Here is a 22,040-nt window from a genome sequence, read left to right as displayed (position 1 = left end):
ATTCAATAAAAAAACAATTGGTCAACCAACCTCAGTCCATTTTATTTCCCCCAGCAGCAAAAATCTCAAAAATTGAGAAAGTGGGAAAATTACAGACAGTGGTCACAACAGAGGAGTCTTTTCAGAAGACAACAACATTACCTACCTGACCATTAGAGTTTTTGCAATGTCTTTTCTTGACAATCAGATACGGTCAGACAGATTACAGTCAGGTCATAGTGCTATAGATCACATGAATCACAATAAGAAAAATGTGCGTACAGAACTAAAGGGAGTGTGCTTTTAAGCTTTTGCAGGTGTCTTAATTTCACGAGTGCATGGTTTATTCATAATACAAGTTAATATGACCTTGTTTAAGGATACTAGCAAATGTGTCAAGGGTCAAATTATGTATTGTAAAAATGTATTTCTTATCATCTTCAGATCAACTCATATTTGTAGTCTTACATCTTAAATACAGATGTAAAAATTGGACAGAATCCCATTTGAAAGTGGAAAAAACTAGTTTAACAAGCAACTGCTCAACAGAAAAACACTGAGAACATCTACTGTCTCTTGGTTTCATATCAAATGGAAGCATGAAGGTGTGCTCTAACTATCATATTAAAGGCTCATATTACACAATCATAACAGTCTTAACACAAGTCCAACATGTTTTCCAAATGTCAGACAATCCTTCACTTGAAATCACACTACATAATTTAGTCTGATTTAGAACTAATAATTTAGTTTTTTAGAACCAATATTTCAGAAAAGCTGGTGACTTTAATGTCCTTGACAGGCATGAACACCTAAACAGAATCCTCTCTTTTTGCACAGTATTTTTCAATAAAAATATAGTTTATGAAGTGTCATCTTCAATGTATTATAAGACATAGCATACAAGCAATGCAATCTGTTGCTATTCAAATCAAATTGAGGCCGGTAGAGAAGAAAATATGAAGTCAATATGAAGTTACATGTTACTGTTAAGTACAGTAAAATGTTCAATCTTTTTTTTTTTTATCATACATTCAGTTGGTGTGTTGTCCCAGGTTTGGTGCTGAAGTGGTGTGAGTAAAGATAAAATATCTGCTGCGTTACAAGGTTAACACTTGTACTTTGTAACATGAACGTGCATTTATCCATTCATCCAAAGAAAGTGTCCTCAATTTAACAGTGCACTTAGCTTAAAAGGGACAGTATTAGTGCGGCACACAGTGCACCGAATGGTACAAAAAAGGCAATGAATCCACTGTTGGTGGATTGGTCCATTTTCAGGGAGTGGCTTTCACATCCATGTATATCAAAAGCCGTGAAATTTCAATGGCCAGTTTACCATCTCCACCTCTCTCAACCCTTCTTTGGCATTTTTTATTGTATATTTTACCGTAAAAAATAGACAATCGCTTCATTTGTGAGAAAATGGCTGCCAACGTTGTCATCTCATGTCTTCCAACACACGAAAGCCCTTCAAGACAGACACTAACTGAGTCATTTTCAGGCAAATCCAACCAAAGTGAGTCACAACTTCTGATAAGGCTTTTTTTTGTGCAAATATGGAACCTAGGCTCCAAACAGAGTCCAAGTGTAGTGCTAAGAGTCAAGTCAGTGCTTGAGGCGGATAACAAACTGGGGGCAGGACTTGTTTCCTTTGCAGTTCACATAAACCAAGTCCTTTAAGCAGAGTGTAAATTATTTCCTACAGTTTGTACTCAACAAGATGTGACAGTTGCAGACACAGGCATTGGAAAGAATCTATCAAAGGTATTCAGCTAGGGTGAAGCTTTGGGGAGGAGTGAATAAAATAGAAAATAAATCTGTGCTACTCGCATCCTTTTCACATACTAACATCTTAACACTGTACTGGCCTGGGATCTCATTAGAGTTTGGATGATTTGTCAGTTCACTCTAGTAGTACTTCAATGATCCCCAGAGACACTGGAATCCTTCTCATTTTCACTTCGTTCATCCATCGTGACCATGTACCTTTAACCATCCATAATGCCTCAGGTTTCTTGAAGGTCACTTTTGCAATGACCCGTCCCAACTCTGCTCTGAAACACTCCCACAAGTCCTCAAGCCGTCCGGCTCACTTCTCAGCATGAACAGGAAATTGTTGAAGGGAGAAAGATTTTGATTCCAAATCCTACTGGAGAGCCTCTCTACCTCTCAGGTGGGTCATTGGGACTCCTATGTAGGGACGTGGTTCTGGGGAATCTAGGAATTTGGGTGGTTTGGCAGATGTCCAAACGTCAAACTAGTGGTGTTGAGTTGAGGGTTCGACCTTGGGAAGTCCGTATTGGAGGTAAAGGGGCACGTCTGAGTGTGAAAGGGAATACAGATATAAAAGAAACAAATTAGTCAAATCTCTTATGATTATGTGTAGAATAGAAATGGAATTATGGCAATTTCATTATTGAAGAACATTACAAATGAATTCTATGTTATAATTGGTCCTTAGTACTTACTAGAACTGTAGCAAGACAAATGATCTTTTAAAACAATTTCAGTACCTGGATGGGAGGACTGTCACTGCAGGGCCTTTGGGTGGAACTGGAGTCAAACCTGCTCCATGTTGCAGTTGGACACCTGATGTTGCATACCCAGAGTGGCTGAGTTGAGAAGTGGGGTCCAGAGGTAAAGGTTTTCTGGGTACTGGTGGTTTAGGTGGTCCAACGGTCTGTAAAGAACGTAATGGCAAACAAAAATATTTTCAAAATGGATTTAATACTGCATGATTTTCATGTCTCCCAAAGATGCAAGATAGACACGACAGCCACATTTAAAGCAGACCAACCAAAGATCAACTCTGTAAATGACAAGATGATTAGGCATGTTTCACTTAAATCAGACTAAATTCATTCCAGTATTTTGTACTTTCACCAGATCTCTATACAAAATACTACATGCTGAATGAGTGGAAACCAACACAGAGAGTATGATATGCAAATACAACAATTAACATCGTTATCTTATATATTGTGTTTAATCTAATTACAAAAAAGTTTAAATAAATAAAAAGAATATCTCTTTAAATAACAACCACATTTTAAGCTGTTGTATTTTAATTTAAACCTTCTAATATACCTTCAAAACGAAATAAATACATTTTGAAACAAGCTATCCCTTTAAATCACCATTCTGTATTTGCATAATGTTATCATTTTAGCAGATTAAAGAAAATCTATAAAACGAATATTATAAATGAAGGCATGATTCATTTGATTAAAACAGCCAATGCAACCACAACCATCCACATAACCCCAGCACATCCAAAACAAGCAATCCATTACATCTACCAACAATTTAGTACACACAAACATAAAGAAGAAAATAGCACTGATCAACCTATTAACCCATCTTTCAATATCATTGGGTAAGAAGCCACCATTGTATCATCCATCAAGACACGTCAACAGCAATTACATGTCACTGCACGTGATGATGCAGGCGGCTCTACAGCACATGCTACTCTGGTACCTGGCTGCCTGTGACAACAGGGTCAGGGGGCAGAGGCTTGTTTGGAGGATCCGGACGAGTAGAAGATGGCTAGTGTGGTGAGCGCAAGAGAGACACAATGGAAAGAAATAGACAGCAAGAATAGAGTGAGGCTTTCATTTTTGCACCAGGAAACCACATTGGGACCAAACGGGCATCCCTGTTTACCGTACATCGTTTTCAAACTTTTGGAAACACAGATGAATACAAATTGAAAACATTGAACTCATATCTAATCATGCAGAATCTTATTTTATGACTCCCAAATCATGAACACGCTTTATTTGGATAAGCCGTTATAGATAATCTTGTGATTTGTTTACTAGTGAATGGTCACAGGCATAAATAGGAGTGATTTTGCAGATTGGGGACTTTATATGGAAAAAACATATTAATTGGGCTCATTATGAAGTATTATCCAGATAAAATGTAACCCAAATCACATCACATCTATTCACAAAACAAGAACATGATTATTGTACATTAGCCAGCTCCACGCATTATAAACAACCCGGGTAGCACATGCAAAAAGCTATTTCTTAACATGAGTTTAGAACAGTAAGTTTAATTTGGAATGGATACTATCAGGATCTAGACAATTAGAGTCAATTTAGTGACTGATCATAGGTGACTATCAGAACAGAATAGAATCACTACTGACAAAACAGATTGAAAACAGGTACACTACTCTCATAACCTCGGATAACCAAGGTAAACCTTAACCGTTGTTAACCGTGGTCTTCAAGTGCCAGGTAAACTTATAAGTACAGATAGGGGTTAAACTATAGGGGTCAGATGGCTGAGCAGTTGGGGAATCGGGCTATTAATCAGAAGGTTGCCGGTTCAGTTCCCGGCCGTGCCAAATGCCATTGTGTCCTTGGGCAAGGCACTTCACCCTACTTGGCTTGGGGAAATGTCCCTGTACTACTACTAAAAATGTAAATGTAAAAAAAAAAGTCTAAATGTACTAACTGTAAGTCGCTCTGGATAAAAGCATCTGCTAAATGACTAATGTCAATGTAAGTACAGACATGCATAGTGATAGGGTCCTAGAATAATCTATATGCTGATTTTTTTGTGGAATACCTGTGGTAGTTTAATCCATTGCACCTGGAGTGCGCAACTTAAAAAGAGTGTACGCCTGTGTACGACATACTGAATAGCATTCATGAAAGGCTAGGGAGGTTTATCCACTTCACATACAAAAATGAGTTGTACATATTGGCTTAAGAAAACCTTTCAGTCTATTTCCTAAAAAAAAACATTCAGTAGACTACTCTGTACTGAGCATCAGACATGATGGAGACTTGTCTCGCACAAAAGGGGAACCAGTTATTTAGAGTGGTTTCAAACCATTATTCTCGTCTCATGAATGCTGGTTCACTGAACTCATGCTTTCTCTCAGAAACCAAGTGACAGATTTAGATTAGGTTGATCTTGATAACCCCTATGAATGCATCCTTCCTGTCTGCATGTGAAAGCTTGTATAGTTTGGTGAGAGGTGAGTTCTGATCGAGGTTGGTTTACAAAAACATGCTGTGTTATAGACAAAGCCACTGGCAAACATTTCCTCTGGCAATTTTATTTCAATCAATTCACTGAGACCTAAAAACATTTTTGATATACTGGTGATTATTTCAACCCAAGATTTAATTTAGGTTAGAGAAAAGGCATAATATGCTATATTATAGACAAGGAATCAGAGGATCATTGTTGAAACCACTGCTATGGAATGCAGCTACGGACAGACAAGGCCTCCATCACCAACTGCAACAACTGACAGTAACTGATTGGTTGGGAGCTTGGGGTCAGGGGGCAAAGGCTTGTTTGGCGGGGCTGGCCGTTTAGTCAGCTGAGACAGCAGAAATTACACATATGAAGATGGAATTTCCGGTGAGTTGAGGACCATTTTCTTGGTATCCTCAAACATCTCTAAACTCAATAATTGAAACTGGAATCATTGATTCCATAAGATTTGTACACTACCATAAAAAGGTCACATGACAGTACAAATGGTTTTCATTTTCCAAAAAAAAGAAAAGCATTTAATGCATAGCTGGATACCAGGCAAATGATGACTACTATGATAAATTAACAGGATATACACAGTCATGTCTAGAGTGGCCTCAGAATATGTCAGTTAGTGTGTGCCTGTAAGAGTAACAATGATCAGCCACCATGTACTCATGCTACCCATCGCCTTACACTGACAGGCGGAATTACCTGGAAGTGCTTTAGGACAGGGTCAGGGGGGAGTGGCTTATTAGGTGGAGCAGGCCTTTCATTGACCTGATAAGAGGAACATAGGAAGCAAAGCATATATCGACAGCCATTAAATGACATGCATAGGAAGCAGGCCAGTCAGACTTTTAGGGGTTAGGTTATGATTGCGTAGTGTCAGTCAGGGGTCAAACGTGTTAATGGAAAAGGTTATGCATGGAAACGTTATCGAGGCAATGTATGTGGGTGATGATAATTCCCTTTGGTCAATCTGAAAAGGCTCCAAGTGAACCCATTCCTTGCAAATAACTGAACTAACAAGGACAATTTGCCACAGGAACCTGTGGTATTAGACCACAAGGGAAGTATGAACAAAAAAATCACGCTCTAAACATAATCTGTTATGTGCCAGTAAACACAAACTGGGACGCAAACCAAAATCACATGTAAAACCAAAACAAGTTCCTTAAACCAGTTTGAAAGAGAAGCAGGGACAATGCCACGGTACCTTGCTCGAGGGTGGCGTTAGCGGCATGTCACTCTGGCGGCTCAAGTGGTACCTCAGTGGTTGGACCTGGTCTCCATTACGGGAATCCACAAGCTCTGTGGCTGGGGTTCTACAAAAACAACACATATTCATTCACAAAGATCCCAAACAAATATATACAGGTTTATAAGGGGTAGGGGTACTTATAGGGATTGGCCTGAAAAGAATATGATAACACATATATTCGGTTCCCATTCTGTGTTTCATTCTAGATTTCACACTTCTCTTTTTGGAACAGTAACTTGTAACCTGGTGTTGTTGGCCACACTGTGATCGGAAGTGTCTTCTATGTGAAAGGAGGTATGTAGAGCCGTTATCAATCATTTAAGATGAGGTATGAATAGCGAATGAGTCCAGAGAAATGACATGAATGAAACACAGCCCTGGACATTACTAAAAGGAAAATGCCCATATGACAACCAAAGCATGGTACATTGTGCTGCTTACACTACAACACCAGACAAGACAAAGCTTGTCATTCTCATTGCACGTTGTTAGTCATTCTGTTGCAAACTATCAACAAAATAGAGCAGCAGCTAAGTCCACAAGCTTCTTAATCATCTTGATCCTCAACCAGTACCTTAAAGCTTGCTGACGAGCTAATGCCAAGCCCCAATTCTCATAATGGGCCACATTGACCACACTGAATCATGGATGGGAAAAACACTGTTAACTTTAACATACTTGCATTACACAACTAACAATTTCATGACTTCAGTTTTCAAGTTCAGTAATGGCTAGTTACACAATCTGTGGTAAAGTCAACGTAAGAATTTGAACGTAAGAAGGCAAAAAGAGTACTCCAATGTATGACATGTAAACAGAATATGCAGAGTATTGTCTTTCAAAACAGTGGATTGAACTAACCGAATCACTTCTATTTAACCACAGGCTTATACTGCAGTAGTGGGCAACAGCGGTTCTTACCGACTCTGTTGGCGTCCTCCGCCCTTGTGAAAAGGGCTGCCACTCCCCAGGCAGATGAGGCTACGGCGACAGCGAGGGAAGCGCAGGGCGAGGAAGAGGAGCACCACCGGTAGGACGAAGAGGAAAATGACCAGCAGGGCCACGCGGGCTGGGTCCGAGTCTGGAGACAAAGACATGTCATCCATCAAACAAGTCATGAGTTCAAATGGACGTGTCACGCTAAATGAAAAGACTACAGGAGTTTGACAGGGGTTTTGTTGACTATAAAGGTCGTACCTTTGGGTGCCCTGGCAGGGCCACTGTCCACACTGCCACCATGGCCTGTATAAAGACAATCGGGTGGAGCCCAGCCTACGTCACAGTGACAGTTTTTGTTGCTGTTGCACACCTGGGAATAGAATATAGTTGCTGTTGAGGACCTTTGACAGTTCACCCACACCTTGGTTGAACACTTAATAACTTTTCCATTGGTTTTATTGTACCAGTAACTCATATCCCTCAAGTATTTCTGGTTTATAAAGAATGGCATTAGATTTCGATGGACGACAACCCCCAACATCCTGCCCATTAAAGAATAGACCCCCCGATAAAGAATGATGTCAAGTTGACAAGCTCACCCCATGTCCGTTACACTTGCTCTGGCACTCCTCCACCCCGAACACAGACACATCTTGGCACTTCTGGTTCCAACAGGCCTAGAACGCAGTCACAAGAACTTCAACTTCTAAAAACTATCCTAAAAAGGTAAGCTAATCAACACTGCAATTCTGCAGTGATGGTTTTGGGATGCAGGTGATGCCCCACCTTGCCAGAACCACAGGCAGTGCCCTGTGCCACCATGGCGGGGTCTGAAACATCATCGCCCAGATCAAAGTAGGTTCCCCGGCATACAAAGTCGCTGTAGTTGAGGCGGACTTTGGTGGTCAGGATCTCAGCGTTGGTGCCCAGCAGAGGACGGTCGTTTCCTCCCTGGCACTGTATCCTCCCACAAAACACATCCCTGTGGAGAAGAGAGCTGGGTTGAATCTGCTGCTGGAGTTTCCTCAACAACACTTTAGAATCTCAACAAACTTTGAAAACAGGACAGTGTGTGCTAGATTTGTGATGTCTATCTGTGTCTAGCTTGGTTGAATAACCTGGTACTTACGAGCTAGCGCATGGGATGTAGGATCCGTTGGCCAGCTGACCACAGTTGCCATATTTGTTGCCCTGTTTGTTGACTGAAGAGAAGCAGACGGCTGGAGCTTGTGTGGCATCTGGAAGTCAGGAGAACATAGCGACCGTGAATGACTTGTAGAAACAACAGGAAACCTGTCTGAGCAATGCCTCCTAAATTTCTCAACTAATTGATCCTGCAACACTGCAGCCGGAATAACATGACATGACATACAGACACTCTTCCATAGGTCACTCAAAATGCTGTCTAAGTAGTCTTTCAATTCACACGTCAAAGGACAGGATTCAGTGCTCCCACACTGAGAGCAAGATTTGTCACTGTGTCCTCGGAAAAACCCAACACTCATGTCCTCACATTGACAGCAATACCAGTTACTGTGTCCCAAGATAAACAAACACACGTGTACCTACGATGATATGAAACCCGTTACTGTGTCCAAACAAAAACGAACACACGTGTACCTACGATGACATGACACCCGTTACTGTGTTATGAGGCGAACTCACTCGGTCCCCACAGCATCTGGCACTGGCCCTTGAGGCTGGCGCACACTCCGCTGTAGCAGTAGGAGGAGCCTTCCTCGCAGGGCTCCCCGTTCTGGAGGAAGACGTTGGGCGGGCAGTAGGGGGAGCTGCCGGTGCAGTGCTCCGGGAGGTCGCACTCTCCCAGAGGCTCCCGACACACCCAGCCACCCGTATGCAGCTGGAGGGTCCACAACGAGGGGAAGGGAAACGGGGACAACCACGGACATGACTGTCAACAACTGACGTGAGGAGCCGTTTTGGCCAAATGCGTTTCAGAGGGTCGATTGGGACTGATTGAGTGTTTGTGCGTGTTTGTGTGTGTACTCCGTAAATAAAGGATTCGGCCAGATGTGCCGACCTTGCAGTTGTCGCAACAGATCCCATCTGAGGAGCACTGTGCCCCAGGAACCAGTTGGCACGTGGTGGCGTTGCAGCAGGGGTCGTTACACTCCTGTCCAGCAAAACAGAGGGCACCTGTTACACACAACACGACTGACCTCTGAGAAGTCGAATGGGGACGAAGAGCATCCATGCATCCATGCTATTACTCGACAGTTTCCACTCTAAATACATCTCATTCAAACAAGAGGATTAGCCCGAACACTCTGGAGAGCGACACGTACATCCAGGAGGCCGCAGTCACACTGCTCCCCCTTCTCAACGTAGAGGTTCCCACATCGCGGCCCCCCCAGGAGCTCGTCCGGCTGGGGCACGTTGAAGAGGCACATGCCCCCTCCGTGGAGCAGGCTGAGGGAGAGGTCCCGGGCACTGCAGCTGCTGAACAGCTGGCCTGGCATGAACCTGAGGGAACAGAAGGCCAGCAGGTCACTTGGCTTGGTGACTTTGGGTGGATTTTCAGTCACGCGTGGGCGTGTACGGTAGGTGTTGACTGGTTCTGAAACAACAGTTGAGTGATATATTCGGTCTGCATTTCCGATATACACATTTGGTTCCACACCCAGTTTCAGTACAAGGTGCCCTACACATGTCATATCCCATTTTAGAGCTTTTTTTTGCCTTTTTCCTTACAGATATACTGTGTAGGTAACATTTCTGTCCACAGTGAGACTTGAAGAAGATACTAGAATGATGCAAACATAACTGAGGAGAAGTTGCTCATAACTAAGCTCAAAACTGAGCCAACGTTTTTAATTGTCTCCTCTATGACACAACAAAACATCCCACCCACGTGATCTCCATCAAAAACCCTGTCCTACTGCTTTTTACCGCACCCTGACCCCATGGCACACAGCCTGGACGTTGCGCCCCACAGTCGGAGCCTGCCGAGGCAGAACCTCCCGGGTGCTTACCCAGTCGAGGGCTCCATGATGCAGCCTCCCAGGCGGGGCTCGTTCTGGCACTGGCACCTCCGCTCGGCCGTGTCGTGGCTCATGCCCAGGTTGTGACCCAGCTCGTGGGCCACAGTGGACGCCACCCCCAGGACGCTGACCAGGTGATCCTGCCCATGCAGAAAGAACAGGTCGGAGTGAAAGACTGAGAGGGAAAAGAGATTCGTCCGAGAATCCATTCCAAATGAAGTCACCACCTTCCAGAATGTTACTGTTGGTTCTGTACTAGCCGTGCAGGAACTAGCTGTGTATAAACGTCCAATGGCTATCAGTAGTTGTTAAGGATGAATATAACTAAGGCTGAGTGATCCTACCACATTGACTCCTCCCGATCGATCCTTGGAGCACATGGAGGACTGAGACGCCATTCCGACTGTGGTCCCATCAAACGATTCACCCCTGGAAGGAAGAAAGACCATCGTGCCAACGTGCTATTCAGTTTGCTGACTGAGATTCAAATGACATGAAAAAAAGGCTCAATTTCACTTTACTCACATGACCAGTTGAGCGTTGTCATGGCGTAGGCGGGGGAGCAACTCCCGGGTCCGCCACTCCAGGAAGCGGTTCAGGGTGTCGGTGGGACTTTTATCCACCTGGATCTTGTCCTGGTCGCTCCAGATCTCTAACCCTGTCAGAGCCACGCGCACGTTCAGGGGTCTGTAGAACTACAGAGCGGGGGTCCAAGGAAAGGAATTGTGCACACTTAAAACTGTATCCAAGGTTATGGTTGATATCATAAAACATGTTTTTATGTCAATCAAGGAAGGCAAGAGAACATATTCCATCTTCAACATGTTCAATCATTGAAGGGCAATCTTACCCAATCTACTTGGTTGGCAACATCTAGCAGCCTATAAATGATGGTTTTGTTGTTCTTTTGATAGTTCTGGTACTACAAAAGAATAAGAAAAGGCAAATATCAGAAAAGGATATTGGAAAATCATGATCATTACAGGATCATTGTTAGCCTGACGTTGTCATACTCATAATTCTAGTCAGAATATGAGTCTGATAACGCTCCATTGGGCTGTGAGTATGGGGCGTGTTTCAACCGAACCCCCCAAAAAATGCTTTTTCACAGGTATGTTGTTTGTTGAAAACAAATTCAACCAAAGCGCTATTTGGTGACGTGTTGATTACATTGCTGTTGATCATCTGTCCATCATCGTATAAAGCCCGCCCTCACAATTTGATTGGTACGAACAGTTCTTGTTCGAGTATCGTTTTTCCCCGACCGAGCAACTCCAGACCGAACTTCCCGACCAAATGTTGTGGGCGGGGCTAAGTTCGGCTGGCACCCAGGCTAGATAATTGTATTACTGATCTTAAGACACTAGGGGGCATTATCCTTCAATGGATTGTAGGTAAAAGGTAGTCTGTGAGGTTCCAGTCTTAATACAGCGTACTGTCCGTTTCAAATGCTGTACTTTGCTCATCTTTAACACTGAACATGTTCAATTTTCAGTACTATTTATCACATGTATTACCTCTTTGTGGTCAGCAACAAGCACTAGCTCAATGTACTTGGTCTCAGAAAGAATGTCTCTCTTACTCTGTTAAGAAACACAAACATGATTCAGAACCAGCATCTGCCATCAACATTTTAGGGATGGCATTTATTATATTTACAACCACTAAGGAGATAAAACAGTGGCCAAAGATCACTCTTGTACAGGGACAATTATTGTATATCGTCATCCTCTCTCACCCTGTGTACGTGTGGTACGACGTGTAGCGGGGGTACGGGGGTGTGGGAGACCCCACAGCCGCCCAGCCCGGAGCCCTCCAGAGGTGTGGTGGGGAGGAGCAGCAGCATGCCCTCCTCCTGTCCCCCTCCGCTCTGCTCCCCGCTCTCCTCGGCCTCGTGGTCCTCCTCTGGACGGAGCTCGAAGCTCAGGGTGGAGTTGATGGCCACGACGCCTCTGGAGTACCGAGGAAAGACACAGGAACACAAAATGCGAAATGGCGGCTTCCCCAAAATAAGCGGGGTGACATTGCATTAGAGGACACAAGCAGCGCAAGTCTACGAAAGCTTTCTCTGCTCAGTCTGTGTGGTATTTCCACAGTCGTTGTCAACGGCTTTTTAAGATATGAATCGTTTTTGCAAATGTACACACCTGGGCATATTTTAAGGCCTACTATTACAGCAGACTTCACATGGAGCCCTCCCACGTGAGTCAATCGGGAAGTAATCCTCTACTTTATGTACAAACAACTCCAAACAAAGATTCCCAATGCTTTTGATTTTCCCTCCAAGGTCTTTAACATATCCCCTAGGTAGCCCAATAAAAAGGACACAGCATTAAAACACTGGCAGATGCTTAAAAACGGCAAGATTAAGAAGGGATTCATTAGACTCATTAATCGGGATGGGGTTATGGAGCAATGAAAAGCTGCTGAACAGATTATGCACCCCCCCCCCCACACACACACACACAAACACACACACACGCACACACAGAAAAGAAATTGAACTATTAAGTGGCCTTCTGAGAAAACGGGTTCCTTTAAATAACACTCTTCAACAAAGTTTATGAAAGCGATTTACCCCCTGATGGAGTGATTAGGAAGGATAAAGCTTGCATCTGTGGTAAGTATGTCCACACTGTTAGAACTGCATTAACTGTTGCATCACAGGGAATTAAAAACATATGCAGAGGTCATTGTGGTGACCTCGCAGGTCAGTAGGGTTCTTCTGACGGCCTTAACGTATGGATTATACTGCTTGAGGTCAGTGTATTTACAATGTGAGTTGATGTGCCAAAGAGCTTTGCGATCAGTTGCGTGGAACTGCAGTGCCCACACAAGTCTACAACTTCACATCCATCTTGGAAAACACTATACAGGTGGCTTACCTGAGACCAGAGCATGTGCTGACCGCCACTCTGGACTGAGAGAACCCTCTCACTGTGCCATGGTAGTAGCAGTGTGTCTACAAGACAGAAAACAGAGTCCAGAGAAGAGACTGTTTGATGATTTAAGCATTTGGGATTAGCCCTCAGAGCCACATTTAAGCAGAATGCATCACAATATTTTCTGTAACTCAATCACAGTAAAGCCGTGACTGTAGAACTACAGTTCCCAGTACTCACCACATGGTCGGCCTCCACGGAGATCCCGGTTCCGTTGGGAAGATAGTAGAAGACGTTCGGCGGCTTGGGAAGGAGATCACTACAGGAAGAATACAAAGTTCATTCAGTTCACTTCCTGCAGTCTGAAGGTTTTATTGCTCTGTCTAAACATGATGAGTGGGGGTTTTTAGCAGTGACCTCCTCCCAGTCCCCCTACGTAAAGCAGAGCAGCGGAAATAATGTATGGTATTTCCTTTGGTTGGTTTTCTGACAGACTAGAAGATATAGGTAGCTATAACTTCCCAATCAAACTTACTGGTTCTTTTCTAGGTCCAAAAAGTAGAGGATGTCCCCGACTTGAAGGCCAAACTGCAGTTTTTCTGGGTGACCTTTCTGTAATTAAGAACACGAAATCCAGTCGTGAAACATTTATCCTCAGACATTCTCAAAATAATAGAATTAGTTTACTATGGTGGGTTATTTACACTGGTAACACAATTCACACCATTAACACCATTAGTTGTGCAAAGGTATTAGAAAAGGTGGAACAAAACCCCCAAAATGACATTGATACTTCATCCATGACACTTTATTTCCATGTATTCATTTATTTTCTTCTTGACCTAGTTTAACAAATGTTGTTAAGGATTTGTGCTGTGTGATGAAAGGCTTACAGCCAAAAGCAGATCTTAGGTGGCAAAGTGGACCTTGGATTTTTTCCACTGAAACAGCAGTAACGTACTGTACCAAAACAACAGCTAAGAACCACAAAAACAACATCTCATTAACCATGATAGTAAACAGGATTGGACTGTTAGGTACTCAGTACCTTTACAATATTGAGAACACTGTAAACAACACATTTTATGGTTTTCAAGCGACCCTTCAAACTCTGAGCAAATAAATACACATAAATGTGGATACCTTTGTACAAAATCCACTGCAAGAATATGTTAATCCAATTATAGTATAAATGAATAATAAAAAAAAATAATTGTATTGGAAATCGTGAACACAGCCAGATTCAAGCAAGCAGCATGGCACCTTTAGATATTTGCTTATGACCGCTTTTGAGAAGCGATAACACGGAGAAGACGGCTAAACCATCCCAAGACTGTCAATGGGGTGACAGAGGATAAGCTCCTGTCTACCTCAAATGATTTGGCCAGGCAGGCCCCTTGTTATGCAACACCTAACTGGATATACTATAAACCTCTTCATCCGATCAATCCTCAACAGGCACAATGGGGAAGCTCATCATACATTGGACCCTACCCAGTCCAAAAGGGTATAACTGCTCTGAGTCAACAGCCCTTTTACAAATGCAAAGCCCTTTTGGAGGGAGAATCTGGTGCCACACCAGAGTTGGAGCTGAAAAATGGTATCTTATTGACAGAGCATGTCAGTCCACAACGGGCCTAGACACTTTACTTTTCCAGTCACGGTAGTATTCAGGATTTGTCTATCCATAACGCGTGTATCGACAAAAGTTTCCAATACTTAATCGTCAGTCTGCAAACTTCACACCTCACGGTTTAACTGCTGAATGCATGCTGCAACCTAAAGAGCCCAGGCGGGCCACAACATCCCCTTTTCGCTGAATCGGCCGGTACAAACGCTTACACGTGCACGCTGTCCACTAATTCTACTGTCTGTTAATGCGTACAGCCAGTCCTTGATTGCCACTGTTAAGCACATTACTGGGCATGAAAGGGGCCGCGGGAGCTGATTGAGTTTGCTGACTACTAGGGGTTGCCCCTCCCCCCTTCCCCCTCAATGGCTAAGGAAGAGGGGGCAGCTTCTAAATGGACTTCCCTTCCCCACACACACACACACACACACACACACACACACACACACACACACACACACACACAGGGACATCAACACACGCACCCTCTCCTTTCTCTCTCTGAACGCGGCTTTCCTTTTCCCAACACTGCACACTTTCCCCCCACCTCCCCACACATAAACGAAGGTTTTATGTCTATCCACCCCCCTCCATCCACTTCCATCTAATTGCCCCCCCTCCCATCCTCTAACATGCCCCCACCTCTCTCTCTCAACACCTCTTCCTGCCATTCTGCTGCTTCTCTGCGGCCCGGTTTTAGCCCCTCCGCCTTTGAAGAAGGGGCGCGAGCGAAGCGCTTCCTGCTGAGAGCGCCAGGCCACGGCTGCTTCCTCGCTTTCTCCGAACGGCCGGTGCGGGCGGGCGCAGGAACCACGGAGGGAGCGGGACTGGGAGCCCAGGGGGAAGCAGAGGGGACGGGGGACGGGGTGGGAGGCAGTCTGCCAGGGGGCTCTATTAAATCTCTCGTTCGAGATAACGAACACTAAATGGGATATAAGAGGCTAGGCCCATTGTGGACTAACAGCTAACAGTATTGTGTGTTGGTGCCTGGTCTCAGTCATAGCTAATTAAATGTGGATTACTCGAATCAATGTAAGCTGTATAACGAGCATGCGTTAGCATTCTAGAGCAGCTCCCATGCAGAACATCCTGTAGTCTCTGTTAACCAATGCTGTTTACTGTACAGTATTCATCGTGTCAACTGTGGATTCTACAGATTGTACAGATTGGTAACATGGGTTCTATGGGAAGAAAGGACATTTCTTACGAGGAAAACCGTTTGCTTCAATTCACATTTGACAGCATATTTGTTGGACAATCTTCAACCTAGTTTGGGAACCATTCTCGACACGAGAATCCATTAAGTTGTTAAGATTTCACGAGGTAGAGCAAAATATGGATGGTATTTCTAGCCACTATAGTGTTTATAATAATCAGAGGACCGGGTGAGGTCATTCACCATATGTAAAAGGAGTGAGATGAAGCTATGTTGGGTGGGTCTGTGTTTTTTGTGCTGCCAGGGCAAAAGTCCAACGGGTGGCCAACAAAGACTTCAAGCTCGTCGGGTGGAGTTTTGGCTCTGTGGCAAATATAAAAACAAAACCAAGCATTTAACCACGCATAGGAGTGAGAGCATGACACAATGTTGAGAAGTGTGGGTATAGCATGTGTGGGAGAGAAAGAAAGAAAACACGAGGGAAAAGGTTCGCGTACTGTGTCCCGGTGGAAACACGAAAATGAAATCTTCCTGTGCCTCCTATCGCTTAATGCCGTGGATGAGGACGCTGGATGACGATCCATCACTTTGTCTTCCCCTGTCAAGCCCTGCCGAAAAACGAGTTTCCTCTGAGGAAAGGAGACACAAGGAGAGGAGGCATGCCCAACGATTGAGACGAAGGCCAAGGGAAGCCATTAGTCAACAGCTTCTGATTGCAGGGGGGTCAGAGGTCGCAGTAGTAACATGGCTCGCTTCAATGGCCACATCTGGTCGAGGCTTTAATGGGGGCTCACGCCCAGACATCTGGAACTTTGCCAGCAAAGACCCCCCACCCCTCCTCGGAGCTCTGTTTCACGCTCTGTCTCGCCCTCCTCTTTCTACACCTCCTTCTACACCTCTTTCGGCTACCGGGTTCATTGCCATCCCTTTAGCATCATTACCTTCTCCAGATCCCGTCCTCCCTTCCTCCTGGTGTCTGATTTCATGCTTCCCATCTAACTCCACCCTCCTCTCACAGGGTGTACCACTTTTTCTCTCCTCGCTTCCCCCCTCGCTCTCTCTCCCTGTCCTCGACATCGAGCCTCAACGCTCCTCCACTCTCCCCTCTCTTTCCTTTCTTCCTCCCTTTCTCTCTAGGCCTCTACGTTCTCAGTCTCTCAGTCCCCCCCCCCCTCCACTGCCTCCTGCTGTCCTCCGCTCCGCGAGTGAGGTAATGTCGCAGGCCCGTGATCTTTAGCCAGTAATAAGATGAGCTCACCACATGAACGCCGGGGCGGGGTTCATTCAGGGGGAGCCGCCCCGCGACCATGACTCAAGAAGAAAGAAAACGAGGGAGGAGGGGGACGAGGAGGGGTGTAACGGAGGAAGGGGGAGGAAGGAACGGAAAGGGCGAGCCGCGATTCCATTCCAGCTCCGAAAAAGAAAGGAGAAAAACAAAAAGACAATACAGACAGGGACGGAAAGACAATCAAGACCGAAACTGGGAAGTCCGTCTCCAGTTACTTCATGGTGTCCCTTTTAGGTCTCGCTCGCTTTCTTTGAACTGGGGAGACATTGCCGGAAACCGGTTTATGGATCAAGTGAGGACTGAGACAGAGGCTGTTCGCCTGTTTGATCCTCTGAACAAAAAGCTCAAGTAGGAATGGGTGACTTCTCAGTCAGGCTGAACGAGGGTGCTTGGTTCGTCCTCCTGCTCTCACGCCAGAAACACGGAAATCAGAGGCGCTGCTGGTTTGTTAGCTGTGACCATCCCGTGTCTGGGGGGAAGCTTGTTGATGAATGGTGCTGACAGGCTGGATTGGGCACCCCAGGGTTTTTCGACATGAAACAGGTGCTGGTGTGAGGGCAGGGGATGCAAACCAGGTGGCACTGACACTGCACATAGCTATGAATGACATCAGGTGTAAATGACCCCTGACACATACTAAGGTCACTGAACTGAACACTGAGACTAATCCATCTAGGGAGATAGGTTGGTCTTGGGTTAGTCTGGGTACTAGTCTAGGGGTTTGTTTCTGGGAGGATAATGTTTTTGGATATGGAATCAATATAATCCTTTTCAAATACAACAGTGATAACAAATATCTTGAAGTCTGATTTATTTTCTTATTTAAATAGTTTATGTCAAATCTCAAATAAAACTCGAAGCATTTAACCAGACCAAATCTCCAAGGAAATGATGTAAGTGAAGTAGGGTTCTGCTCTGAATTAGGGGTTTCACATTCAGTCAAACTGTGTGAAACTGCACGTGAGTCTGCATGCTAAAACGTCAACATGAAGTTTCCCTCGCAACACAAAGTCTTGAGACACAACTACTGAGAGAACACACTGAAGCTGTCAAGCGGAGAGGAATAATGTGACATTGACCGCCGAGTCCCATTTGCCCAGTAAATAACCCACATAATCAGCATGATCTGGTTATCCCATCAGACCCCCTGAGATGGGCTTAGAACCACACCACACTTAACCCAGCTCAACGTGCCACGTCACACACACACACACACTTTCCCTTCATACTTAAGATAAGAGAGACACCCGCTGTAAAGCCTACCCCTCACACACACGCCATCACCACAGAAGATGAACATACCTAGATTTAGCCCTATCATGGTGTGTGTGTGTGTGTGAAGGAAATCTGCTATCAGGCTTCCCTTTTTAACACCTCCCCCCCATCCCCCATTCATTCACACGCATGGCTGTTCCCGTGGCGGGGTGTCGAGTAGGGGGATGGGGGGGGGGGGAGGTAGATATGCTTACGTTCAACAGAGCGATCAGTCCCTGAATTAGAAGAGATAACCTTCCTAATCCATATTACAGGGAAGCTCCCTGCAGCTTCGTACACACCACCGGAGCACCTGCTGAGAGTGGAAGTGTGTGTGTGTGTGAACAGCTACTAAAGTGTGTATTTTGGCTATTTGAGGACACTCTATTGACACACCCACGTGTGTCAATAGAGCCAGGCTCAGGTTGGTGGGAAAACTTCCCCCCAGCGTGGTCTCTATTCATAGTATTGTGAGGAGGTGAGCACTGTTTCTCAACCCAAAAGGCTGACTCTAAATACAGGCTCATAAATAAATTGCATGGGTTAATATGCCTTTTGAAACAGTTCCACCAAAACTGCCTATGCAGGTTATCTGACGAGTGTTATTTCTATTTAAAACGGTCATTTTGTATTTAAAATATTGAATTTCCTGAAACCCCCCCCCCAAAAAAAAACCCACACAAATAAGTAAACCAATAGTTTACTTTTTTAATGGCTAAACTCCGTACTGCAGAACCGCTTGCCAGACTTTGTTTTACAAATGATGCACTTAATTCGGTTCATGTTGAAAGAGGTCATTTGCCCTTCCCGGAGCCACAGAACTGTTCACTAGCACCGATTTTCTTATCTCTAATATCCAGACTCCCCAAATAAACTTTGCTCCCCATTGGCCTGGGAGTTCAGTGCAGTAGCCTTGTGTTTGGATCAAAGAGAACCGATGCAAACATCATGTGTGTCTCTGCGGACCTTCTTCAACTCACCATTTGAAGCATTACAGGGAACGAAAAACGGTCCTCATTTGATGCCAACTCATTCTCTAGTTTCCACCGCACAAATAATTAGTCTACAGTGCTTATCGGTATGTACTTGCTAACTTTCTGATGGCTTTCAAATAAATGGACTCAATTGTAAATGATGACTTTAAATGTTTCATTTAGGGAAGTGCATGCAGAGGTCACGGTAGGTCACGGTGGGCCAGTTTTGGCGTGATTCTTATCAGTTGAATAGCCGGACTGTGTAATCCAAAGGACAGACATTGTTCTGTGGATGGGTGTTGATATCGGTAAAGGGACACATTTCTGAGCGCACACATCGCTACACACCCACCCCACCCATGAGACACCGATCCCCACCTTTCCTCTCACATTTGGAAAACAATCTATAAACGGGTCCTTGTTGCCATGGTTTCCCTCTTCGTTCCAAGTGATTCACACCTCAGCTTTATTGGGACTGTAACTTAACTGTGAATGTGATGACTACATTACAAATAAAAAACGACTTTCAGTATTTACCAACAACTGGGGGAAAATCAGTGTACGAATCACCCCGTCAAGTATGCACAGCGGACAGTGACTCGCAAACGAGTCACAAAACATGTCTGTTTCTGCTGAGTAATAGTGGGGAACTTGGTTTTTTAATTAAACCCATAAACAAGCATCTGTGAGCCTCGATGGAATTGAAAAAAGGAGTAATTATAATTGTGAGAACATTTATATCATTCTGAATTACAACTGTATTCTAAGTATGTGATTTTTCAGGGAACGTGATATACGTCTATCGTGAACTTAATCTTAATTTTGTGTGTGTGTGTGTGTATATAGTATGTGTGTGTTTGAAGGGAAAGGAAGGCAAAGAAAATCTGTTCTCTGCCTTCCCTTGTTGCGCTAATATAACAGAGGAAGGAAGTAGGCACGTTGACATATTTTACAGGGAGCTTCCTGCATGAAAACTGTGATCTGAAGAGGTGTGTTTAGGGTGAGGGAGAGGGTGGAGGGGGGCACTTTAAGAGGACGGACACTTCCCATGCAGCTGACAGGAGGTCTGAAATCATATCCTGAAGAATTTCCCTTTTTTACCCACAGAGAAGCTAAGCATTAAGTGACCTCAGAATGGAAAAACAGCGTGAGATCGACATTGGTAGGGGAGTAGGTGGGGACAGTTGAAGACATCACCCTTTTGTTTGACATCTGAGTTCCTATGGTACCCATCAAAATAGAAACAAAATTAACCTACGACTCCAAAAGCAATAGGCCACCTACTGAGTTAACAGCTCAGTCAGTTTTCCATCATGAAACCTCAGGGTGTGCATCACCTAAGACTTTCCACTGCATGGCAAAGTCAATTAGGTGGGGTTGAAATCCGTCAACTCAATGTCCTTAAATCAAGGACATTTCAAGCTCATTGGTGACACAGGAGAACCTGCAGCTCCAGTTGTGAGTGAATGCTAACCATAATTCAGTACCCGGCCACATCCAACCACCTGCACCACACGTTTCACATGGAAATTCCAAAGTCTGTCCAGTCAATCGAGATACCTTGATTAGCGCACCATTGCACCGAGATTAGACTTCAGCAATGCCATTAGTCGCTATCCAACACGGCACAATACCACCTGGCTCGACATGGAGAACTCATATGAGTGTGTGTATATATACATCAAGTGCTGGATATACAGTCTAAGTACTGGTATCTCTGCGTCAGTCTCACCTGCAAGGCTTCATTCAGGGTCTTCTGGTGACCGTCCACCACCACGAAGGGCCGGGTCCTTTCCAGCGGCGGCCCCTGTCTCCCATGCTGATGCTCTGGGCCTGTGGACAGGAAGACAGGCAGGATCCACACAGGGTTCAGTCCCAGGGGTCCACATGGTTCACATTCAGTGGTCCCACTGTTCATGTGGTGCCACCCAGGAGGAATACCACTATTCTTGCTCAACGCTACAATCACACAAAATGTAGATTAAGAACGTTTGCCATGGTGAAAGCATCTTTCAAATGACTAGTAGACAATACTAATTTACACAGAGGATTATTAATGTACTGAATTGTTATCGGGTATTGGAGTTAACTGAAGAAATACAGGCTAGGTCAAATACATTGTATAAAAGGATAACAATGAAAGTAGGCTACATCACATATACATATGTGTGTTTTGTATATTATGGCACAACAGTGGCCATATTTCTTTTCTCAACACTGAGACCAGGGGTCCTCTAGACCTGGGCAGGGTGCAGTACGCTGCGTCCTGGTGCATTGTCATGAAGATCAGTATGAGATTCTGACGTCAGAGCAATCCAGAAACACTTGCTCTATTGTTACAGGGTGAGGGATGCTAATGCTAAAAGCCAGACTCACAACAAGCCATTACCCAGTCTTTAGCTCGCCTCCCTATGGGACTGTGCTAATGCTAGGATCAAGTACACCATGTCCCAATAGGATATCTTTCAAGTTTTTATAGTGATGGTAAACACTGACTAGGAAATGCAGGAAGCATCATATATCCATGTAATAGCTTCAGTATGGTACAGTGGCAAAAGGTCATTATCTAAACTGAGCATTGACTAATTATTGATATATAAACTGTGTTGTGTGTTATTTTGACAGCTGTTAGTTCTCTCTTCTTTTGTGGTCTTTCTCTCTC

The 22,040-nt window shown here is 44.4% G+C and overlaps 1 protein-coding gene across 4 annotated transcripts in view; it reads right to left on the bottom strand.

The window, feature by feature from the left end:
- Nucleotides 1-21: 21 nt before the first annotated feature.
- The window catches only part of adam15 (ADAM metallopeptidase domain 15), a 23,519-nt gene continuing 1,500 nt past the window's right edge, over nucleotides 22-22,040 (bottom strand). The window contains exons 2-24 of one of the 4 annotated variants that reach the window (XM_047051353.1): nucleotides 21,111-21,211; nucleotides 13,612-13,688; nucleotides 13,317-13,395; nucleotides 13,080-13,156; nucleotides 11,933-12,146; nucleotides 11,712-11,777; nucleotides 11,045-11,116; nucleotides 10,720-10,889; nucleotides 10,539-10,623; nucleotides 10,186-10,334; nucleotides 9,499-9,676; nucleotides 9,234-9,326; nucleotides 8,858-9,053; nucleotides 8,322-8,430; nucleotides 7,979-8,174; nucleotides 7,792-7,869; nucleotides 7,451-7,562; nucleotides 7,175-7,334; nucleotides 6,209-6,317; nucleotides 5,704-5,769; nucleotides 3,463-3,531; nucleotides 2,496-2,662; nucleotides 22-2,301 (exon numbers count right to left, since the gene is read on the bottom strand). In XM_047051353.1, the coding sequence (XP_046907309.1) occupies nucleotides 2,235-2,301; nucleotides 2,496-2,662; nucleotides 3,463-3,531; nucleotides 5,704-5,769; nucleotides 6,209-6,317; nucleotides 7,175-7,334; nucleotides 7,451-7,562; nucleotides 7,792-7,869; nucleotides 7,979-8,174; nucleotides 8,322-8,430; nucleotides 8,858-9,053; nucleotides 9,234-9,326; nucleotides 9,499-9,676; nucleotides 10,186-10,334; nucleotides 10,539-10,623; nucleotides 10,720-10,889; nucleotides 11,045-11,116; nucleotides 11,712-11,777; nucleotides 11,933-12,146; nucleotides 13,080-13,156; nucleotides 13,317-13,395; nucleotides 13,612-13,688; nucleotides 21,111-21,211 (2,690 nt within the window). In that variant the 3' untranslated portion in view covers nucleotides 22-2,234. The remainder of the gene's footprint in view (nucleotides 2,302-2,495; nucleotides 2,663-3,462; nucleotides 3,532-5,703; nucleotides 5,770-6,208; nucleotides 6,318-7,174; nucleotides 7,335-7,450; nucleotides 7,563-7,791; nucleotides 7,870-7,978; nucleotides 8,175-8,321; nucleotides 8,431-8,857; nucleotides 9,054-9,233; nucleotides 9,327-9,498; nucleotides 9,677-10,185; nucleotides 10,335-10,538; nucleotides 10,624-10,719; nucleotides 10,890-11,044; nucleotides 11,117-11,711; nucleotides 11,778-11,932; nucleotides 12,147-13,079; nucleotides 13,157-13,316; nucleotides 13,396-13,611; nucleotides 13,689-21,110; nucleotides 21,212-22,040) is intronic. The other 3 variants (XM_047051355.1, XM_047051354.1, XM_047051356.1) reach the window with 3 other exon arrangements.

This window comes from Hypomesus transpacificus, unplaced genomic scaffold (assembly GCF_021917145.1).
Source record: "Hypomesus transpacificus isolate Combined female unplaced genomic scaffold, fHypTra1 scaffold_149, whole genome shotgun sequence".
NCBI lineage: Eukaryota > Metazoa > Chordata > Actinopteri > Osmeriformes > Osmeridae > Hypomesus > Hypomesus transpacificus.
This window is presented reverse-complemented; position numbering and strand designations above follow the sequence as displayed.